General features: G+C 41.8%; 2 protein-coding genes across 3 annotated transcripts; both read left to right on the top strand.

The window, feature by feature from the left end:
* The first annotated feature begins 2,932 nt into the window (after positions 1-2,932).
* CCNB1 (cyclin B1) lies at positions 2,933-8,093 on the top strand. 2 transcript variants are annotated; one of them, XM_083465595.1, is made up of 9 exons: positions 2,933-3,088; positions 3,620-3,772; positions 3,879-3,992; positions 5,246-5,428; positions 5,770-5,928; positions 6,317-6,553; positions 7,093-7,233; positions 7,587-7,697; positions 7,879-8,093. In XM_083465595.1, exons 1-9 carry the CDS (start codon positions 3,068-3,070, stop codon positions 7,981-7,983), a joined length of 1,224 nt encoding a protein of 407 aa, XP_083321721.1. In that variant the 5' UTR covers positions 2,933-3,067; the 3' UTR covers positions 7,984-8,093. The 2 variants fall into 2 exon arrangements, with proteins under 2 accessions (XP_083321721.1, XP_083321722.1); XM_083465596.1 differs by lacking the exon at positions 7,093-7,233 and having other exon boundaries at positions 2,934-3,088.
* A 2,180-nt stretch (positions 8,094-10,273) lies between these two features.
* Positions 10,274-20,976, top strand: CENPH (centromere protein H). Its single transcript, XM_083465579.1, has 9 exons — positions 10,274-10,532; positions 12,028-12,083; positions 12,350-12,398; positions 13,485-13,559; positions 14,276-14,332; positions 16,280-16,343; positions 17,250-17,301; positions 19,185-19,348; positions 19,853-20,976. The coding sequence occupies exons 1-9, from the start codon at positions 10,405-10,407 to the stop codon at positions 19,943-19,945; spliced, it is 738 nt and encodes a 245-aa protein (XP_083321705.1). The 5' UTR covers positions 10,274-10,404; the 3' UTR covers positions 19,946-20,976.
* Positions 20,977-21,277: the final 301 nt, after the last annotated feature.

The raw sequence follows: 21,277 nt of genomic DNA, 5'->3' as shown, positions 1-21,277 counted from the left end.
TCCAGTGAAAGCAAGGAAATCCTTTATTTTCTGTTGCAACAGAGTCCTGCCCACCCCCCCTTGCAAGGAGGTGAAGCCCCTTTAAAGACTTTTGAAATTGCCCTACCTGGCAGTATGGCCGCTCTTTTGAGATGCTTTAGTTTTTGGATCCAGGTCCCAGGCATACCCTATTCATGTACAAAACATGCCCTCAAGACAGAATATGTAGGATTTATAAGTGTAAAGAACTTCTCCAAGATAATTCCTTCTGCGGACAAAATCTTTGGGGTCATTAAGACTCAAGGTGACTTCAGGATTGTTCTGTACTATTTCGGACATGTGGCTTGAATGTGTGTTTACCGTGTGCATTTATGAACATTTATTCTATATTTGAGACACGAGAATTTTTAAAACAATTCCATAAGAGTATCTCTCTTTACATTCCAAGACTGCTAAACATACACAGGAGACTCTAAATTCATGAGACTAGATTGTCATTGCAGTTCTTCAGCAAGACTTGTTTATTTGCTAATTCTGTCTTTAATAATGCTTTTCACCAGTTTCTGAGAACAGACCTTAAGCTAACCTTGTACTTTTCTGAATCCACCTGGATACTTTTTTTAAAGATTGGTGTCACATTGATTACTTTTCAGCTCTCTGGTATGGAGGCTGACCTTAGGGACAAGTTACATATTTTTTGTTAGAAAAGCAGCAATTTCACATTTGAGTTATTCAGTAACTCATGGATGGATACTATTTGGACCTGGTAATAGATATATATATTTGTTTTGTTTTTAATTCAATAGCCCTGGGCTTCCTTTGGAGGAAGGGTCTGATATAAAAATACATACATAATGCCCAGGACTTCATCTCTTGTCAGCACTATTTGCCTCAGTTCCTCCTTGAGAGAGTTGGTTCAGGCATAGGGATTCTGTAGTGAAGAGAGATTAAAGATTTATCTGCAGTTTTCCTCCTTTAGTATATATTTGATTCCATTCTAGAGACAGATAAATCAAGAAACCTTTTTTTTTTTGCACCCCTTATAGTCTGCTGTGTTTCTTTTGCCAAAATTTGTGCTTTTTTATTTCCATTTGGACAAGACTTCCATTTTCTGAAGGAAGCCGCCTTCTAGTAGCTTCCTAGACTTTGCTTGTTTACCACACTGGCATCCTCTTGGCCTTGATCTATGTTGTATATTTTGACTATATTTCTATTATTGTGGTTTTGAAACCCTCAAGTATTCAGGAGAGATTTGGCACTGTTGACTTTTATCAGTCTTTTGGGGAAGCTCCCTCTTTGGAAGTGAAATGTGGACTTTTGGGGTAATTGCTCACTTCCGTACATGTAGAATTCAATGGTACTGTGCTTGCTGTTCTCAGTTCATTCAACATCACACCACTTAAGATTATGTTCAGTGTTACTGACCCTCTCCTCACTTCCATGAGCAAACTATTCTAGGGCCTGGTTATTTCGGATATCTAGAAATTTTACCTCTTTGTGATAGGATCACATTTACTTGGTACATGTGAGGGTAACTGAAAATACAGGTTGCTGCAACATTTCCTGCTTGATTTCATTTTCCATCATCATCACCAGCGCACAAGAGTACTCTCCTCTCCTGTGCTTTCCACCAATTAGTATCCAGAAACATACTTATCATGAAAGCTGTAACAATTCATGGCCTCTGACCATGAAGGCTGTAACAACTTTTAAAAATCGGTAGGGGAGAAACCCTAAAACAGGACGGACTGAGCATGCTCAGTGGCTATGACATGCTGACTGAGTTCCTTGGAGGAAGTGACATAAATGTTAATAGCTACAATGTAACCAGGACTGTATAATACAGCTGTCACCCCAAATACTTTATACAGTGGTACCTCTGGTTAAGAACTTAATTCGTTCCGGACATCCATTCTTAACCTGAAACTGTTCTTAACCTGAAGCACCACTTTAGCTAATGGGGCCTCCTGCTGCCGCCGCGCCGCCGGAGCACGATTTCTGTTCTCATCCTGAAGCAAAGTTCTTAACCTGAAGCATTATTTCTGGATTAGCGGAGTAGGTAACCTGAAGCGTATGTAACCCGAGGTACCACTGTGAGACTGTTCAGTTTTGGGGAGGAAGGAAAATTGTTAACAGCATTTATATAGCACTTTTAAGTGTTTGATGCACTACAGATGCAGTATATTGATGTAATTCTTACAATAATCCTGCAATGTATGTTACTGTCCCCATATTGCAGTGTTAGGGTAGGGGCTGAGGCAAAGATGCTAATGCTTGTTAAAGGCTACCCACTGAATTCATGGCAGAGGTGAGCCAGAGACCTCAGCCTATCCTCGTTTTTCCTCTACGCTTGCCTAGTCCTAAGGGATTTATTCCTTATCCTTTTCAACGCTTGTATGACAAACAAAGATTCAATCAGCGTACATTTCCCAGCATAGGGTAGGGAAAACCTGCGGCTGATGCATTCCTTCCTATGGTGACGCTATTAAAATTAGAAGTGGGTCTGGAAAGCCGTTGTGGTCCAAAATATTCTTGTGCAATGCGCTCGGCTTTACCCAACTTATTTTTGTAAAAAAATATATATGGACCAATGGGAGTTCAAAATCCGGCGCACGTAAGCAAGCGGGAGAGGACGTACAACTCAGAAACACAGTCCTATAAGGAGAATTATAATAGTCTGGATTGGTTTCTTGATAGCCGGGAGGTACTTTTCTAGATGAGAAGCAAACGGCTCCACCTATTTATTCTCCCTCGTCCACCAGCTGAGCTCCCAAACTGAAAGCGAGCCATCCTTTCCACGTGACCTTCCGCATCTTCTCGCCACGCCCCCCTTTTCGAACGCTCGAAGTCATCCTCCTTGTAGCCGTAGAAACGCATTCAGGGTGTAACGCCGCACGGCCAATGAGAAGCGGCGGACGCCGAGAGAGGCAGCCAATGAGCGCAGCCTGGTGCGAGTTTTAAACTTGCGGCGGTAGGTGGGGCGGCCGTCGGACTCGTGCGCAGCAGGAATCGGCCGCTGGGAGTTTGCTGGGAGCAGAGGCGACTGGTTCGGATTAACATCTCGTGTTGCGCAGACCGAGTCTGGATCATGGCTTTGCGGGTCACCCGGGTAGGAAAGGGGCTTTTGGAAGGGGAGAATTTTTTTGTTTTTCAGTCTTCCTGCTGCGCCCTCTTTTTTGCAGGAGGTGGCAAACTTAAGGCTGCAGTCCTATGCAGGCGTATGAATGGGGCTTACTCCCGAGGAAACGTGCATAAGTTTCTGTTTCACAGGAAGTAAGGGGCGGTGGTGCTAGTAACTGCTAATTGCCATTTGAAAAACGGAATTATACTGCTGTGTCGAGTTTTTTCTGCCTACCAGAATTAGTGAATCGGTTCCCAGACCCATTTTTTTTGGGGGGGGGGGAGTTGGGCGTTGCCCTGGCTTGTTGAGTTTTACCAGTTGTGAATTGGCTAAGACTTCTGCTTAATTAGTACTGTGTCTCATCAACATTGATAGGAGGAGGGCTTTAAGGTAGGGAAGCTTGTAAGGTTCAGAACTCTTATTCCTTCCCATCCTAGCTTTATCATAAAGCTGTGCAAATGCTTTCTTGTGTTTGTGAAACAGAGAGGTACTTAAACGGGGTCTTCCTCCTTCCTGCAGAACACAAAGATCAATGCAGAGAACAAAATCAAGGCTGTAATGGCAACCAAGCGGGGAGGCGATGGTGCCAGACCCGGCTTGAGGCCTAGGACTGCCTTGGGGGACATTGGCAACAAGGCATGTGAAGCAAAAGCCAAGGCTGTAATGAAAAAGGTAAGTGTCCCCTCCCTCCCCCCCTTCCAAGTAGAGCTTAACATTGGGAACTATCAGGGCTACTGCAATGATTCCTCCCTCTACCCACTTCTATTCCCTCGCCCAGGAAATACTGAAACCTGCCATTTTGGACAAAGTTACAACTCAAAAAGTCACAAGGCCTACTGAACAGCCAAATGAATCTGTGAAGGAAGAAAAACCCATCCTTGAACCCGTTAAGGTATCAAATGACTTGCAAATGATAGGCCTAGCTTTATGGTTGGGTGGGGCATGGGGGTGAAGGATTATGAATAACATTTTTGCTATATATGTTGTACACATATGCTATATAAGTATGTGTTGTCTCTTGATATTGAAACTGCTATTTTTGAGCATTCATTAGCTACCCTTGGCAATAATTGGCCGTCTGCATACTGAGGCTTGGGTTTTAGCCCCTGGGTGGGCTACATTGTCAAGCTTAAGGCTGTCTGAACAATTTACTTTAATGGCAAACAACTTTCTTCCAGGGCTTGCGAAGTGTGTGTTCAGTGGTCTCCAAAACACCACTGGGTATTTCCTGCTGCCAAATTAATACTGATTTTCTCTTAAAATCAACTCTGTGAATATAGTATTGTGGATTCCCTCCCTAGATGCAGAAACGTGAGACAAACCATGTCTATTACAATGGGCTTTTGAATCTTTAGCTGCAATCCCTTTGGTTGTAAGTCCAATACTCAATCCAGTATCTGACTTAAGGTGGATCTTTGAATCCTTAGCACTTGCGTCTGACCTCCCACACTACTACTACTGTTATTTCCCACCCCTTTTGGGCTATAGCTTAGTTTTTCCTGCAGCCTGGGTATGGACTACTGGATCCCTTTATGCTTCTATGTCCATTAGCATCATGATTACACCTGGGTCAGTAACACACAAGTAGCTCTGCATCCCATGCAATGCTCTTATACAAAATATTGATCAGGAGTCTGGCATTTCCCTTCTGGTCAGCATTTGTGGGCCATATGGGCAGAGCAACAAATGAGAAATTTACCTTTGCACTATAGGGTGCCTTACACACACACTCCTCCCCAGACAACAGGCAAAATAGTTCTAGGACACATTCCAGCCAGACAAAAACACTTGAGCAAATCAGGGCCTTTAAGACGTGTGATCAGGAAATTCTAAAGACCAATAGGCCACATTTGGCCTCTAGGCCTGAGATTCCCCTAACCCTGACATGGATGCAGCAGAGACCTGCAGTTGACTTGTACTGTAAATGGGCAGTTATACAGAGACCACATATACCTTTTGCCTACCAATCTATAGAGAGTGGTCAGAGGACTCATGATGCAGCCACCTTGCTGAAGCTAAACAGGTCTGAGTCCTGAATTAGGAGCCCAGTTGCAGTCCCATGTATGCTGCCATGAGTTCCACAATCCAAGGAGACATGTAGTGTTGCAGCTCAGATATTAATAAGTGAAAACCTCTCTTCAACAGTTGGAGTCTCCATCCCCCAGCCCAATGGAGACTTCTGGTTGTGCGCCAGCAGAGGAAATACTGTGCCAGGCCTTTTCAGATGTTCTGCTTGAAGTGAAAGACATTGATACAGATGATGCTTCAGATCCAAACCTTTGCAGCGAATATGTGAAGGATATCTACAACTACCTGAGAGATCTTGAGGTTGGTTCAAGTAGCTAAGGCAAGCCTGATGCATGCCTCTGGAAATTGAGGGTACTTCCAAATCTAAGTTAACTAGGAAATGTCACTACTTAAGTTAGTGCACAGCAGGTGCCCCCCAAAATGACAGCAGCAGCAGCTAGGGGTCTTGCTCTTTGTGTGCCCTTGCTGTGCTTGCAAAATATCAATGGAGTCCAAACTCAGTTTATAAAATTGGGGGCAAGGAACTTGCTAGTTCAAAAGCAATGAGTGGTGGCGACATGTCAGCTTCAGCTGCAACAAGGCTGCCTTTCTTTTCATTTGTGCGGGTAAACATGATTTGACATCTGTTGTTTTCTTCACAGGCTCAGCAGTCAGTGAGACCAAACTACTTGGCAGGCCAGGAAATTACTGGGAACATGCGGGCAGTCCTAATTGACTGGCTTGTGCAGGTCCAGATGAAATTCAAACTCCTGCAAGAGACTATGTACATGACTGTTGCCATTATTGATCGCTTTATGCAGGTAAGAGCAGCATGGCAACACTTTTCTTTTTTGGCCTGTTTGCAGCTGTCTTTCCTTAAGATTCTGCGGGGACACAGAAGGCAGAGGGGCTTAGCTGCATTTTATGGAGGCAATACATTGCATCACAATGTTTCCCACGCCCATGTATGAATTTCATCATACATGGAACAATGCACTTTCCTTTTAAATTGAAAGCTGCATACTACACAGCTCTCCTAGGGTAGCTAGACTGGAGGTGCCTTATCAGTCCACGAAGTTGACCATTGAACTTGCAGTGGAACAAGTGCATAAATATTCCTTCCTGTGAAGCGTGTGTCCGCTTTGGGAGTAAGTGGTCTTCCCCAATATTGTTATTAGCCAGTTTGGCTAACGGTTGTTTCTATTGCAGAACAACAAAGTTCATAAGAGGATGCTGCAGCTGGTTGGTGTAACAGCCATGTTCGTTGCCAGCAAATACGAAGAAATGTACCCTCCAGAAATCGGCGACTTTGCCTTTGTGACAGATAACACCTACACCAACGTGCAGATTAGGCAAATGGAGATGAAGATCCTGAGATCACTGGACTTCAATCTTGGTCGTCCTCTTCCACTGCATTTCCTACGGAGGGCATCAAAAATTGGAGAGGTAATGCTGTTTAAGGGGATGCCAATCTCCCTAGGTCACAGTATGACACTCCTGAGTCAAATATGTGTGTAGGAAGATCCTAAAATGGAATATGTGTGTTGGAATCCTAAAATGTCTCCTTTTGGCGTGAGGAGTTGTATTCAGTATCCTACCAGTAGGCCAGTCTTTTCCAACCTGGTTCCTTCCAAGTGGGTGAGACCCATTGGCTGCAGCCAGCATGACTGTTGGGAGTTGGGCCAAAACAACTGAAAGACACAAACTTGGGGAAAGCAGAAATGGCTATCACTACTTTTATGAGCATTTGTGGTTCAAAATGGAGCCTGGCAAATTTAAAATTGGCCATGGAGTTAGGTTGTTTTGTCCTGAAAAAGCTGTAAAAAGCTCAACATTTTGCTTTGTCTTAACTGTGTGTAGCTGTGAAGGCACAACCTTTTGATTCAGTTCTTCAGATAGGCAGAAATGTCATGCAAGGCACAGTCTTCCTTGTTGATCTTCAGGGTTCGTTGGCGATAAACACTATCTTACCCTAACTATTCCAGGCCGATGTACAGCAACACACACTTGCAAAATACCTGATGGAGCTCTCACTGGTGGATTATGACATGGCACACTACCCTCCCTCTCAAATTGCTGCTGCGGCCTTTTGCCTATCTACTAAAATACTTGAAGAGGGAGAATGGGTAAGTAACTAAGCCCAGACATAGCCTGAAATTTGTAAGGTTAAAAAGACTACGCTTTTCACCTCCACTAAATACCAAAAATGACTTTGGGTATTTGTTTCCATGACTTTCATTCCCATGTGTGAGCTAGAATTGCTAGAGCAGAGTGGCTTGGAGAATCAGCTGTGACCCTGGAAGATCTGCCTCAAAACTTGCCTCTGCTACAAAGCCTCTAGGTAGCCTTAAGCATGCCGTTATGTGTGCCAGGGTCTCTAGATCCAAGTGCAGAGGAGGTTCATAGGGCATTCTGAGCTCTGCCATGACCTTCAAGTGTTACTCAGAAGGATTTCTAATGCTTAACTTCTTGCTCTTAGACAACAGCTCTACAACACTACATGCAATATACCGAGACTGATCTTATTCCTGTTATGCAGCATATGGCAAAGAATGTGATGTTGGTAAACAGAGGCAATGCAAAGCATCTGGTAAGCAAAAACCATGCCACTGTGTGTCTGGTTACATGTAAGTCCTAACTTGCTACTAAATGAGGTTTATAGCTCATAGTGTGATTAAGCACAGGTGTGTTTTGGTTATGCTAATATGTAGTGATATGGTTGACTCTACAATGGTGCAAAAATTATTAACTATTGATCAATCTCTCCGCAGACTGTCAAGAACAAATATGCCACCAGCAAGCATGCCAAGATCAGCACCCTTCCAGCACTGAACTCTGCAGTCATAAAGGATCTGGCTAAACCATTCTCGAAATAAACCTAATTTAACTGTTGGACAAAGTTGACACCGTGTGTTGCTACTTAAGTGTGTGTATATTATAAATATAGTGGTTATAAAAGTTTTAATAAACTTCTTTTTTACTTTAACCTCCTTGTCATGGTCTAATTGAAATTCCTGAATTGCAGATTAGCTAGTGAGATTCACAAAGGCAGCCTATAATTTTAAATAAGCTATAAATCTTTGGCTTCTCAAAGTTGTAAGAGCAACTTCTAATAGTCAAGAACTCTTCCTGTTCTGTTAAAGTCTATTTTATTGCTGTCCTGTAGCCACTCTTGTTAGGATGGCCAAGCTGCTGTTTGGACACAAGTGGAAATCAAATGTAATCACAGGTACATGGAACATAAAATGAGCCATGACTACTTGATGTGTAGATCAGTCTCTGATACCTGGAATGTAAGGCCTTCCTTCCCTCCTATTAGTGTAATTTTTAAACTTCAATATTTGTTGCAGAAGCAATTCTGAAGGAAACAGAACACACTTTTAAATTAACATTGTTTTAGCTAATGCAAAAAAGGGCTATAGAGAAATTATAGCTGTCAGCTCAGGCCTTACAAATTGGGTTTTCTGGAGAGGACAGGTGAGATATACCATAGTTTTTATTATTTGAATTTATAATTATTTGAATTTATAATTAATTGCTTGGGGTGTTTCATACTGTAGCTTCCAGAGTCTGGTGAAAGTTTAATAAAACAACTCGATTGGGGAAGGTTAGCCTGAAGCTAGTCAACTTTAGTAGGTTCTGTCACTTTAAAAGTACCAAGCCATGCTGAAAAGGATGGGAAATGGCAGCCTATCTGAATTGGTGCAATCATTTTGAGTGACTTCAATTTATCTGAGCCAGGTGCAACATGTGTGCTATTCCTGCAGTTGGGTGTGGTGGGAGGAAAAATCTTTATTCTGATGTTCACAGCAACTCAAGCATGCTAGTAAGGATTCATGGTCACAAATTTGCTAGGTCTTGGGAAGAGCACTACTGCAATTACACTGCTGGACTGGAAATATTTCCAGTTCAATCAGGCAAAAGGGAGGGTATGGCACACAGTAATTTGTTTAAAAGCAAGATAGCTGCAGCTGTTGTTAAAGCCAACCAATGTAATGACTACAATGAACATGGTCACCTATGATATAGGTCAGTCTTGGCAGGTGCTATTGTATAGTGAGCTCTAGTGAGCCCATTCTGCTTCTGTTTAAATCCTACTAAGTAACTGGCTGTTTCTCATGAGGTGGCTAAAGTACTTGAGCCTCAGCTTCACGATCTGTGCTTCCAGTGAGCACTCAGGGCTGATTTCCTTCAGAATGAATAGGTTTGATCTTTTTGCAGTCCATGGGACTCTCAAGAGTTTCCTCCAGCACCACAATTCAAAAGCATCAATTCTCCAGCGATCACCCTACCCTTATGTATAGGTCAACGCTTGGCAAATCCATATCATGATCAACTCCTGCCCGGAAACCAACATCCCCACTGTGGAAGGACGTGTGGATCCAGAATTGGCCTCCACAATCACTTAAGGACTCATTGTTAAAACCGTGTATATGGAAGACAATCTTACTCAGCTAGGATTGATCACCAAAGAATATAGAGGTCTGGTGACTTCTGCTTCACTGTATCTGAAGTGTGCATGCACATGAAAGCTCACACAGTGGTACCTCGGGTTAAGTACTTAATTCGTTCCGGAGGTCTGTTCTTAACCTGAAGCACCACTTTAGCTAATAGGGCCTCCTGCTGCCGCCGCTGCACGATTTCAGTTCTCATCCTGAAGCAAAGTTCTTAACCTGAAGTACTATTTCTGGGTTAGCAGAGTCTAACCTGAAGCGTCTGTAACCCAAGGTACCACTGTACCCAGAACAAACTTAGTTGGTCCATAAGGTGCTACTGGACAATTTTTTATTTTTTCATCCTAACACTGCAAGCCTAAATTCACCAGTTCCGCCAAATGCAAGGTGTAAATGTGTTCAGGATTGCGGCCTAAAGCCCCGCCCCTTGTTTTAGTTGGTTTATAACCGCCCTCCTTTATCCATTTTTCTTTGTTTTATTATGGGTGTCTGCGCGAGAGAGGACCTAACGCTGTAGTAGTAGTAATAATAATTAATAAAATGATGGACCACGAAAAAAACTATCCACCTGCAGGGTCCAAAGGCGGCTCCACGCACTTGACGCCCCGCCCCCTTGAAGAGGAGCTTTCTTCGGCACGCCCATCGCAGCTGGGAGGCGTGGCCCACCAGGCCGGAAGGTAGAGCGTCTTCGGATTTCGTTCGGAGCTGGGAGTGCGGCTTATCTCAGGCTGGAGCAATCGATCGCCGCGCTCCCTCGGGACCGTGACGTAAGGCTGCGGCGGCGGGCCTTTTGAAACAGAGGGGAGGGAGGGAGTTGCGCGAGGGAAGCGGGCCTGGCTTGCGATGGAAACAAGGGAGGGCGCGGCGGCGGCGGCTCCTCTCGAGGGCTTCGTTGAAGAGACGTCCGAAGAAGCCCGAAGGCTCGTGGGCGAGGAGGGGCAGGAGAAGCTGGACCTGGTGTCGCTTTTAAGGTCAGGCCCTCTCTGGGTATTGGTGTCTCAACACACAGAGAAACCCTCACACTCCCTCATATAGGAGCCAACGCCCTTCGCTCCCCCATAAAATATTTGAAGGGGCCGCCCCCCCAAGTTGATGGGCATTGCCATTCAAAGAGTGAACGTGCGCCACGTCGTGTGATCGATTATGCCTCCCCCCAAAAAATATTGGCACCCCTGCCCTCTCTACAAACACCCACGCACAAACACACACACCCTCCAAACTGCCGCATTTGCTGTTAAAAATCACGGTGGATTTGAATTTCTATGCCACCTCTATAACATTATTTAGAAAGAAATGCATTGGAAGCATGTAAACCTTAATTGTGCATATTTAGTTATTTGTTAAAGTCCCCGGGTCTGTGCAATGGGTCTGTGCATCTGGCTGTTAACCAGAAGGTTAGTGGTTTGAGCTGTGGGCAGGATTCCTGCCTTGCAGCGGGTTGGACTAGATGACCCTCAGGATCCTGTCCAACTTTATTATTCTGTGGCTTTTATTTCTTGCTTCTGAAATAAAAAAAGTCCTGAAGCTATTTAACGGTGAAAACATGCATAAAAAAACAACTTCGGGTCCAAACCAAAACAAAAATCTACCCTTAAGAGGCTCGTGGGAAAAGAAAAGTCTTCAAAAGACTATAGAGGCAGCATCTGATACGCAGTGGGAGGGAGTTCCAAAGAGTAGGTGCTGCCACACTAAAGCCCCAATTTCTACACTGCATGGAGCAGGCCTCCTGAGGATATGTTATCTGTAACAAACACTCTCCTTCAGAGTACAGTCATAGGTTGGGCATAAAGGGATAAGATTTCGGTATATTTTAGGAATTATGGTTCCAGGCTATATTGGGCTTTGTCCAGCTGTATTGACATTACAGATAGTTGAGCCATTGTGTTTTGCATTAGCCGCAGCTTCCAGACCAACCTCAATGGCACCCACACACCCTCGCATTATAGGTTATAAGTTTCAAGTGGTATGCTATGCTTGAGCCCAGGCCAGCTAATTATGATTCATTAAGAGAACAAAGGAAATGGCTCTGTGCCAGAGGCCAAATGGGTAGGCCTCCCTCCCTGATTAGTTACCATAGGTCAAAGTAAAAGGCCATAGTTGAAAATTCAGTTATGTGAATGAGAAGTTGGGAGAGAGGCTGCAGGCTGCAATGGCAGAGAGAGTGCCATGGCTGATTTCTTCTGGAATCCAAGGTTGTGGTAATGGTAGAAGCAAGATTATTTTGGGATGTTAATTTTTTATTATTATTAAATTTGTATATTGCCCTTCATCTGAAGATTGGGTCTTTCTAAAGACATACCCAGCTCCTCCTTTAAAATGCTGATCAGAATGCTACTGTCTTTGATTTCAGTATCAGATAAAAGGTGGATGCTATTAATTCATATGTGAACAAGATAAATTTTCTGTAAACTACTACCAGATCCACTCTCTTGATTTTTTTCTGTCAATTTGTTTTTTACTTTGTAGAGTAAGAGAACAAATAAAGCAACAACTTTTGGAATATAATGCAACAGTTAATGCAAGTAAGTGTGTGACTACCATTGTGAAAAATAAAAACTTTCTTATGTTTATATATTGCTAAATAAAAAACACAGTACAAACAGGTAAAGTTATTTGATAAGCCCTTGTTTAGAAAGTAAATTCCCGGATGAAGTCTCTTGAGGACTTTATTTCTCTTTATAATCTTATGAAATGGTGTTTTGAAACTTACTATACTATTAGCATGTTCCTCTTGGGGGGGGGGAGTGTTTTTCAGTTACTTCTAACATATTCATCTTTTATGTGACAGATGAAGAAATCATTACGGATCAAGTTATTGATGAAAAGGCCATTCTGTGGTATGTCATCATAACTTATTAATGAATATGCTACTATGATGTTTCCATGTCCCCCCCCCCCCCGCCACGTACAGTTCAAACAAGCAAAAACTTACTTTTGTGCTAAGGGCAAAGGGCTAACGGCAATGTTATGTTTGTAAGGAGGACATGGGTATGAAGCATTAACTTGTATCTCTTTACACGTTGCATATTCTAGTTCATTTCTATTTGCAGAATTATCTGTGATTTAACAAAATAACTGAAAATGTTGTATTTATAAACTATCAGGCTTGTGTTTAAAAGTGTCTAAAATATCTTTATGCTTCTGAGTTTAAATGGCTAGTTTTAAAATTGTTTATCCTTAACAGACATAGTTGAAAGTAAACTACTTATTTTAGTGGGATGTATCTCCAAGGGAATGTGTGTGAAAGCAAGGTAAATGGGATAAGCGGCTTGTTGTGGTTTTGTTCATTGTGCTCAGACCATGTTAAAAAAAATAAACTGGAAGTTCTGTGACCAGTTTAAATTGTGTAAATGGTTGTCTGCATATTTTGTATGTTTGCCCCTTGTAATCAAGAAGAGCAACAAGCTGTCCATGGTCTTAATACTCCACTGCCTGTCTGGGGAATTCTGCTCAATCCCTTCCCCTGTATTGTCCACACACCAACCTTTTTTCATAGCCTTGGGGTCTAGAAACTGGATTAATTTCTCAATGAAAGTTGAAATCTGTATGCTGAATGCTGCATCCAATTACAAGTTACGTGCTTGTGCGGCATGGTCTCAGAAAGCTTTCCCACCCAATAATGCTGGCAACACAGATGTTACATTAAATGCGGAGGAGGAGCAGATATCATCATATGAATCATTTTAGCATTACATATCTACTTGCTGTTCTACATCTCCAAGTTCCCAATGCAACTTGCAGAAAGAGTAAGAACCAATATCTGAGCAGAGCAATATTGCTTTTCAAACATCAATAACTAGGAAAATGCGTTAAAAACTTCTCCAATTAGAAAAGTTTGATAGAAGAATCACCTTCTAAGAAATATACGTTTCAGATCACTTGATCCTTGGTTTCTGTTTACCTGAGTTTTCTTTTGCTCTTAGTACAATAGAAGACTTGGAAGGGGAATTGGAAGAAGTGAAGCTATCACACAGACACAAAACTTTGGCATTACAAAGGTAAAGATTCAATCTTTCTGAAAAGTTGAAGTATAACATAGGACATGAATGAAGAACTAATGTAGACTGCAGGAATTGAAAATATACTGTGTCTGTTACCACAGGGATGGCTTGTTTGGTCTGATTCTTACCACATGGAAGTTAAAAAATCCAAGTCACAATCCAGCAAATGTTATGTGGAATTAAGATCCACTGAAATTAATGGGCTTGTGGATCCAACTCAGTGCTTGACTGTGCAGCAAAGTTACATATATGAAATTACTTAATAGTAATTTTTATGCTTTACAAAATTGAGCATTAGACAACTTTTTATTCTGCAGCTGCCTTCTACTGAACTTCATATATGTGTTTCCTTTTTTTAAAATGGTTTAATGGTTTAGTGAATATATAAATAAAACCTATGACATTTAGCACATGAAACAGCTTAACCACTAACTGAAATAAAATATATTATTGGAATTTCCTCAGAAATACAAACACAAGCTTCCTTACTATACAAAGTTTTATATACATCTTGATCTTTGAAATACTCTGATGTGATCTGTAATGTTTAGCCAGTAAGTTATGGTGCATCATTTGTTCATGGAAATGTGTATATGAAAGCAGAAAAAAATTCTTAGAATCCAGTTCTTATTTCTTCTATGAATGTCCTAGACATACTGTCATGCATTTCCTCAGAACACATCTTACTTTTCTTCTTCTTTTTAACTGTATAGGTTGCAAGTAAATGATGCACTTAGAGCCAAGCTGAGGAACAATGATGACAACTTAAAGTAAGGGGATTTGAAAGTCCAAGGAGTTATTTAAACTGAATTATTTAACTGACAAGAGTATTTGTAGCTTGTTTAATGACTATGGAATTGATATGCAAATGCTGCTTCTGTGGATAATAGAATATTTCAGAAAGGCACTCTGGTTAGACAACTGATAGTCCTAGATGAAATTTATAGTCCCTTATAGTTGGTTTAAATCAGCTGTTGCAATGCCCTATTTTAGTCCTTTGTAAAATTCTCATACTGTGGTTCCATTTAACTACAACTGGGATACAGTTTAAAACTAGAATCAGGTTAAAATTAGCTGTGATCTCAGCAAACCTCTTCCTCAGAATTGTGCTGTTGCTGATTTTTGTAGAAGGCAGCTGCTGCTTTTGTTTTTGGTTGTTTGTTTGTTTGTTGGGCAGCGTCCACTTAGAGTAAGCACCTATGTCATTTACCTCCCCATAACATGTTTTGGCAGTTTCTCACAGGGAAATCATAACAGTGAAAGTAACTCCCCTAGGAAGAAAACAGCTGAAGAGGGGAAAACATGGACAATAAAAAGTGGGCGGTCTAGCATGCTGTTGTCCCCACCCTGGTTTTTAAATGGCTCCAGCCCCTTTGCTTCATAGGAACTTGACCAAATCTGCATTACAACGCACAGGTGCTGGTGCCATAACATGTACTTTTGAGACTTTTTCTCTAAATACTGCTTTTTGTTGTTGTTTTTCACTGCTTGCAACTTGTTGCAGCTGCAGATTAATATCTTGATGCCCAGGTGTGTTGCATGCTTAGCTGGCATAATGCACACATAGAAGTACTAGTAAAAGCCAAAGACAGATCTATTGATATATGAATATTTGGCCATTAGAAATACCCCCATCACCTGGCTTTTAGACCTGATCTGGTGCAGGCAGTTTTCAACTCTTTTTGTTAGAGAAAAGTGGATTGAAGTCAAACTGCCTTCACTTAAATTGTGTCTGTGAATAGATTTAAACCAAGGGTGGGGAATCTGTGGCCCTCCAGATGATGTTAGACTACGTTTGTTTGTTTGTTTGTTTGTTTGTTTGTTTGTTTGTTTACTTATCAGTTTCTACACCACTCAACATAAAGATATCTAGGCACCAAAGCAAGAAACTCAGTATGATATAATATAATATAATATAATATAATATAATATAATATAATATAATATAATATAATATAATATAATATAATATAATATAATATAATATACATAATAAAACTGTATGTTATGTTCAGTAAAACATACAAGGCTGGGTCATATTGCAGGGGAAATGTGTCAATAAAGTCTTAACCAAGAGTCCAAAATATATTTTCCATAATCCCTGACTATCGGCCATCCCGGTTGATGGGAATTGGCCAACACCTGGAAGACTCAAGAGTTTCGCAGCCCTGGTGTAAACTAAGGACCAAATTAAATGCTACACACAAAATGCACAACAAAAATACCAGCCACTTTGGGATGGGATGATTTGGAGAGAAATAGCAGTATGGGGGCTGCTTAATCTTTGGCCACTGCTTTCTGCTGCAACTCCCCCTGTGGGAAACACATGTGAAACTCTGTAGGGAAAAGAACAATGTGGGAAGGGCAGCAGAAAACCACAGCCAGGGAAAGAATTAAGCAGCTGAATCCAACACTGCATATTCTCTCCAAATCACCCCATCCCAAAGAGAAAGGGCTGTAGTTCAGTGGTAGAGCTTTGCATGCTTTGCTGGGAATGTCCCCTATCTGAAACCCTGAAGAGCCACTGCCAGTCAGTGTAAACAGTACTGCGCTAGGTGAACCAGTGGTCTTCCTTGACATAAGACAACTTTATATGTCCCTATATATGCTTTTCTTAGAAGAAGGGCATCAGGCTTCTGTTTAAGTGCATTTGCATATAAGTTTGATTTGATTGTATGGGCCTCAGGGTCATGCTGATTTGTTTATGCTTTCATTAGGTTGATCGGGGAGACTATAAAACACATTATGATGCTTAGTACTGCAGTAATTAAATTGAAGCAGGCAAGTATCCTTTCTGTTAAAACGTTAAGACTCATTGTCTAGAAAAGATATATTTGCAACCCATGGTAGATACAAGTGTAGCTGTACTTTAAAAAGTTACTGTGTTTACATACTACCCTTTCTCCTAAAAAAAAAGTACTAAAGTTAATATTCACAGTTACAGTATTACTTTGGGGTGTCAGGGGGTAGTGGGGGGGACACATTGTGCTCTTTTCAGGGTAGCTTGTCCACCTTTGGTCCCCACCCTGCACCTGTGGCTCCTAGAAGTTGTCAGCATGCCACAGTAGCCACACCCCGGGAATGGCTTTGACTGGCCAGCTAAACCAGGTGAGGGGAGACAATGGGTCTTAAACCCTCAGTGAATAAGGGACTTCCAAATATGTGAAGACGGGTTCCAGTGGATTGAGTGGATGAGACCAATAGTGGGTCCAATGTTCAAGAAGTTGGTTTCTGCACAGGCTGTATAGAGAAGTGAGGGGCAGATGGGGCTTATCTGAGAAGGTAGTCCATGTAGGAGGAGGAAAACTGATCCCAAACCTCTACTGCTTTGTGGGACATCTTCAGGAGAAGAAAATCCTAAGGAGTCTTTAAGGTGGTTGGATGGCATCTTGTACACCACCTTCTGACAACTCCTGCAGCCAAGTTGGTGCCAAATATATTTATCTGCTTTCCTTTGGCATCAGCGAGGCCAAGAGGGGGCGGTCTTGTCATCTGGGCATCCCAGGACCTCCATACGCACTGCTCAGGCTTATGCCCCAGGGAGGTCACTTTGGTGCTGCTAACCCAATGTTTTGACTTCACCTCTGGAAGAGCACTCGAGGTAGACGGATGCCAACAAGTATTACTCTGACAACCAGGGTAGATATTTTTTACAAAATATATTAATGAACTGCTTTTTTAATATAGCAGTCACGTGAACTGGAAGAAAAATTGAATGCAGTTAAGCAGAGAAGACAATGTAAGTTTTTTAACCGTAGTGAAATATCAGTTTCCCTTTTGTATCTTATAAAGGTGGTGTGCCATGAAAATGAGTGTGTGTTGGAAACATCATTCCACCCAATGATGGATGTGCACATTATAAATTCTCATGGTCAGTCTGGTGGTTAGTGCAAAAGGGGTGTGGTAAGGAAGCTGCCCCAAGAACAGTATAAAGGCCACATCACAGTACCATTGTGTGCAATTACACAGGTGCTAAGGTTTCTTTCTGTGGGCATTCAAGAATAATAACAGAGATAGGTAAGCATCCCCACAAAGTTTCCCGTTAACTACTCCAATTCTGGTTTTACTGGATGATTACTGCCGCTTGCTTTACTCATACAGTGGTACCTCAGGATGCAAATGGGATCCGTTCTGGAGCCCCGTTCACATCCTGAAGCGAACGCAACCCACGACTGCCCGTCTGTGTGTGTGCGCGCAGGTCACGATTCGCCGCTTCCGTGCATGCGCGTGACGTCATTTTGAGCATATGCGCGAGCGGCAAAACCTGGATGTAACACGCTCCGTTACTTCCGGGTCACCACGGAGCGCAACCCGAAAAGGCTTAACTTGAAGCGACTTCAACCCGAGGTAGGACTGTATTTTCATGATCCCATTTAGAAAAGAACCTTAAGCCATATTATGACCTTAATGCAGGTCCACGCAGAGCTTGTCTGAAGCCCAGGGCGGGAGGCTTGTCCGTGAGACGGGCCAACACCTAATCTGACCTGACGCTACACACTAGCATGCAGTAATGCAGGTCCAGATTTTACTATCAGAGCCTTGCAGTGCATATGAACATCCATGGGTGTGTCACCCAATAAGTCCCCGGTCTGCCACAGGGTGCTCATGGCATCACATCATATCTGGAGGGTCCCTTGGCTAGCTTAGCCCTCCAATGCCCAGGGCAAGGGGGCCCGGCTGCTCCCACTCACACAGACCTGCCTTAAAGACACACTTTATTCCAAAACTAAGTTTTTGTAGAATCAGCAGAGCTTGTTTTTATTTGCACACTTAATATATACTTCTGCATACACCGGGAATCCCCTTAGTATGTAGAAACCAGTACCTTGATTTTTCATCGGTCCAGGTCCATTTTGCTTCTAAACAGCCAGGCACTCCCCACTAAAGTTTGCAATTACTATATAAGATCACTTACCTTTGATTTTTGTTCACTACTCAGTGCTGACTTGCTACTTTTTACAAACAGTGTTGTAATGCAATACTTGCATTGTAGTAGCTTCTTTAAGTGTATTGTAGCTCGTTATTGGTTGTATTAATACTATGCATGCCCATAAATCTGCTCTGGAAGGTCCCCCAACCCTGTGGAGCAGCTTTTGAGGGTGCGCAGATAGCTGCAGGAGGAGGGGGGGGAGGAAAGGGAATTGAAGTTCTGTCAGATGGAAGTCTTTTCTGCTCATGAAACAGCAGCATTGGATAAAACTCTACATGTTTCGAGTTCTAACAGTTTAAGCATGGTGTGTGGAATGGAGGCATACAGTCATACCTTGGAACTTGAACGGAATCCGTTCCGGAAGTCCGTTTGACTTCCAAAATGTTCAAAAACCAGATTGCGGCTTCTGGTTGGCTGCAGGAAGCTCCTGCAGCCAATCAGAATCCCCTGAAGCCCTGTCGGAAATTCGGGTTCCAAAACAACGTTTGCAAACCAGAACAATCACTGCCAGGTTTGCGGTGTTTGGGAGCCAAAACTTATGAGTTCCAGGGTGTTCGACAACCAAGGTACAACTGTATTTCTTTATTTTAAAACCATGTCATAAATCACTCACTACAAAGCCTCTTCTTGCACTAGGGTTTAGGAAATAATCAAGTTCATAGTTTCATATTTTTCTCCTCATAATTCAATAGCACTAAAGCAAGCTATGGATTGCAAACTGGCAGATATACATAATATGAAAATGAAACAAAAAGAGGAACTGGACAATATGGAAGTGAGTGAAATGTTGAAGAAGGCCCGTAGAAATCTGCAAAAGGAAATTGAGATGACGACATTGATTCAAAACATCTTCCAGGTAAAACTGCCTCATTTTGATCTGTACTAAATATAAATTGAGTCAATTTATATTCTGCTAGCAAGAATGACTTTACTGATGAGAAAGCTGCTTTTACTGGGGAATTTTGTGATCTATTGACAGTTTAATATATTAAACTTTAAAATTTCTGTGCATAGATGGAGAATGACCAAACGTATAACTTGCACAATGCATGACCACTTTCTTTTATCAGCCCACTTTTTTTTTTTACTTTTTTAGTACTGACATCCTGAAGAGAGTTCCGTTTGCTATTGGGAGCATGAAGTATCTGAAGTACCGTATTTTTCGCTCTATAACACGCACCCGACCATAACACGCACGTAGTTTTTAGAGGAGGAAAATCCGTAGGCATGCCACCCGTAGGCATTTCCTCCATAACACGCACAGACATTTCCCCTTACTTTCTAGGAGGAAAAAAGTGAGTGTTATGGTGCAAAAAATACGGTATTTCTTTAAAAGCTAAACAAACTGATTTTGTTTCAGAATCTCATTATTGGAAGTGAGGTCAATTGGGCAGAAGATCCAGCTTTGAAGGAAATTGTTCTGCAACTGGAGAAAAATGTGGCTAGAATGTGAAGAAGCAGCAGAGCAGTACATTTTCTATGGTTTGCTGATTCAGAGGAGAAGCAGTAGTCTGTCAAGCTATTGTGACAAAGAGGTGTGTTTTCATAATCATAACTGCAGTGGCGCTTAATTCTATTGATGTACAGATGGACTTGAAAACTTCCTGATGTAAAATATGTTGCCTAACTTAATGACTAGATTTGTTTGCTCTACCTTGGAAGAACTATTCCAGTTTTATGGAAGGAGTTATTGACGGATGTATTGTAACTGCAACATTCTTCCCATCGCCTCCTCAATTTCCAGAGAAATTATTGGCTGTTGCCTTCGAATGAAGACAGAGCAACAGGTTTGCCTTTTAAATCTTATTTCCTGCTGGGAAGGCAGAAATGCCTTTCCTTACCTTTTGACTTTCTTTACCACCTATAGCGAGCACATCATTTTTATGTGTGCCAGTGGAAAGCAGCTTAGCATTTTGAGGGATCATTTTTGTGATCATTTTTGTTATAGTCAATGGATTTCCAAAGCCACTTCACTACAATGGTATGTTATGCATGTTTAGTTAACTGTTGTGCATTTAAATAGTTGGCTGCTGCTATTATTGCAGTGCCATCAGTATACATGTAACATTGTGCATTTAAGTGTTTCATTAAAAAGTTAGATGACTGACTCCAAGGAACTTAAAATCTAAAATAATGAGGAACATAATGAAGGGAAGGACAGGGGTAGAGAAATCTTACTGTAGAATGACCATAGGTTAGAATTCTTGTATTGTTTATACATGTTATGTCATAGTATTGGCTGCGTTTGCAGTGAAATAAAATGGCTTTATGTGTTATCCTATATGGTTTGGAGGGTTCAAACCTCTTACAAGCTTACCACTCATGGGAATAAGATGTGGCCCTCTTGTGGAAGGATGGTTATTGGTTTGGTTTGCTTTTATGGTGTATTTTGCATCTTCATTTTGTATTTTTATGTTGTGAACCATTCTGTGGTCTTCAGATGAAGGGTGGTATATAAATCAAATAAATAACTCTTGTATATCAGGAATGGTTCTACGAAGGGGGGTAAAAAGTGGAGTCCCCCAATGATTGGCTTTTGGACCTGTGCTTTTAACTTGTTCATAAACAATCTAGAGCTAGGAGTGAGCAGTGGCGTGACCATGTTTGCGGAAAATACTAAGTTGTCCAGGACATGGGGTCACGAAGAGTCGGACACGACTAAATGACTAAACAACAAGAGGTGACATAATATAAACACGTGAGATAATGCCATGGAGAAAGTGGATCAAGGCAAGTTCTTCTTCCTCATAACATTAGACTTGTAGCTATCCTATGGAGCTAAATG

This window comes from Podarcis liolepis, assembly GCF_965112155.1.
Source record: "Podarcis liolepis genome assembly, chromosome: 11".
In the NCBI taxonomy this organism is placed as follows: domain Eukaryota; kingdom Metazoa; phylum Chordata; class Lepidosauria; order Squamata; family Lacertidae; genus Podarcis; species Podarcis liolepis.
Note: the sequence above shows the minus strand (reverse complement) of the source record. Positions and strands in the feature narration are given on the sequence as shown.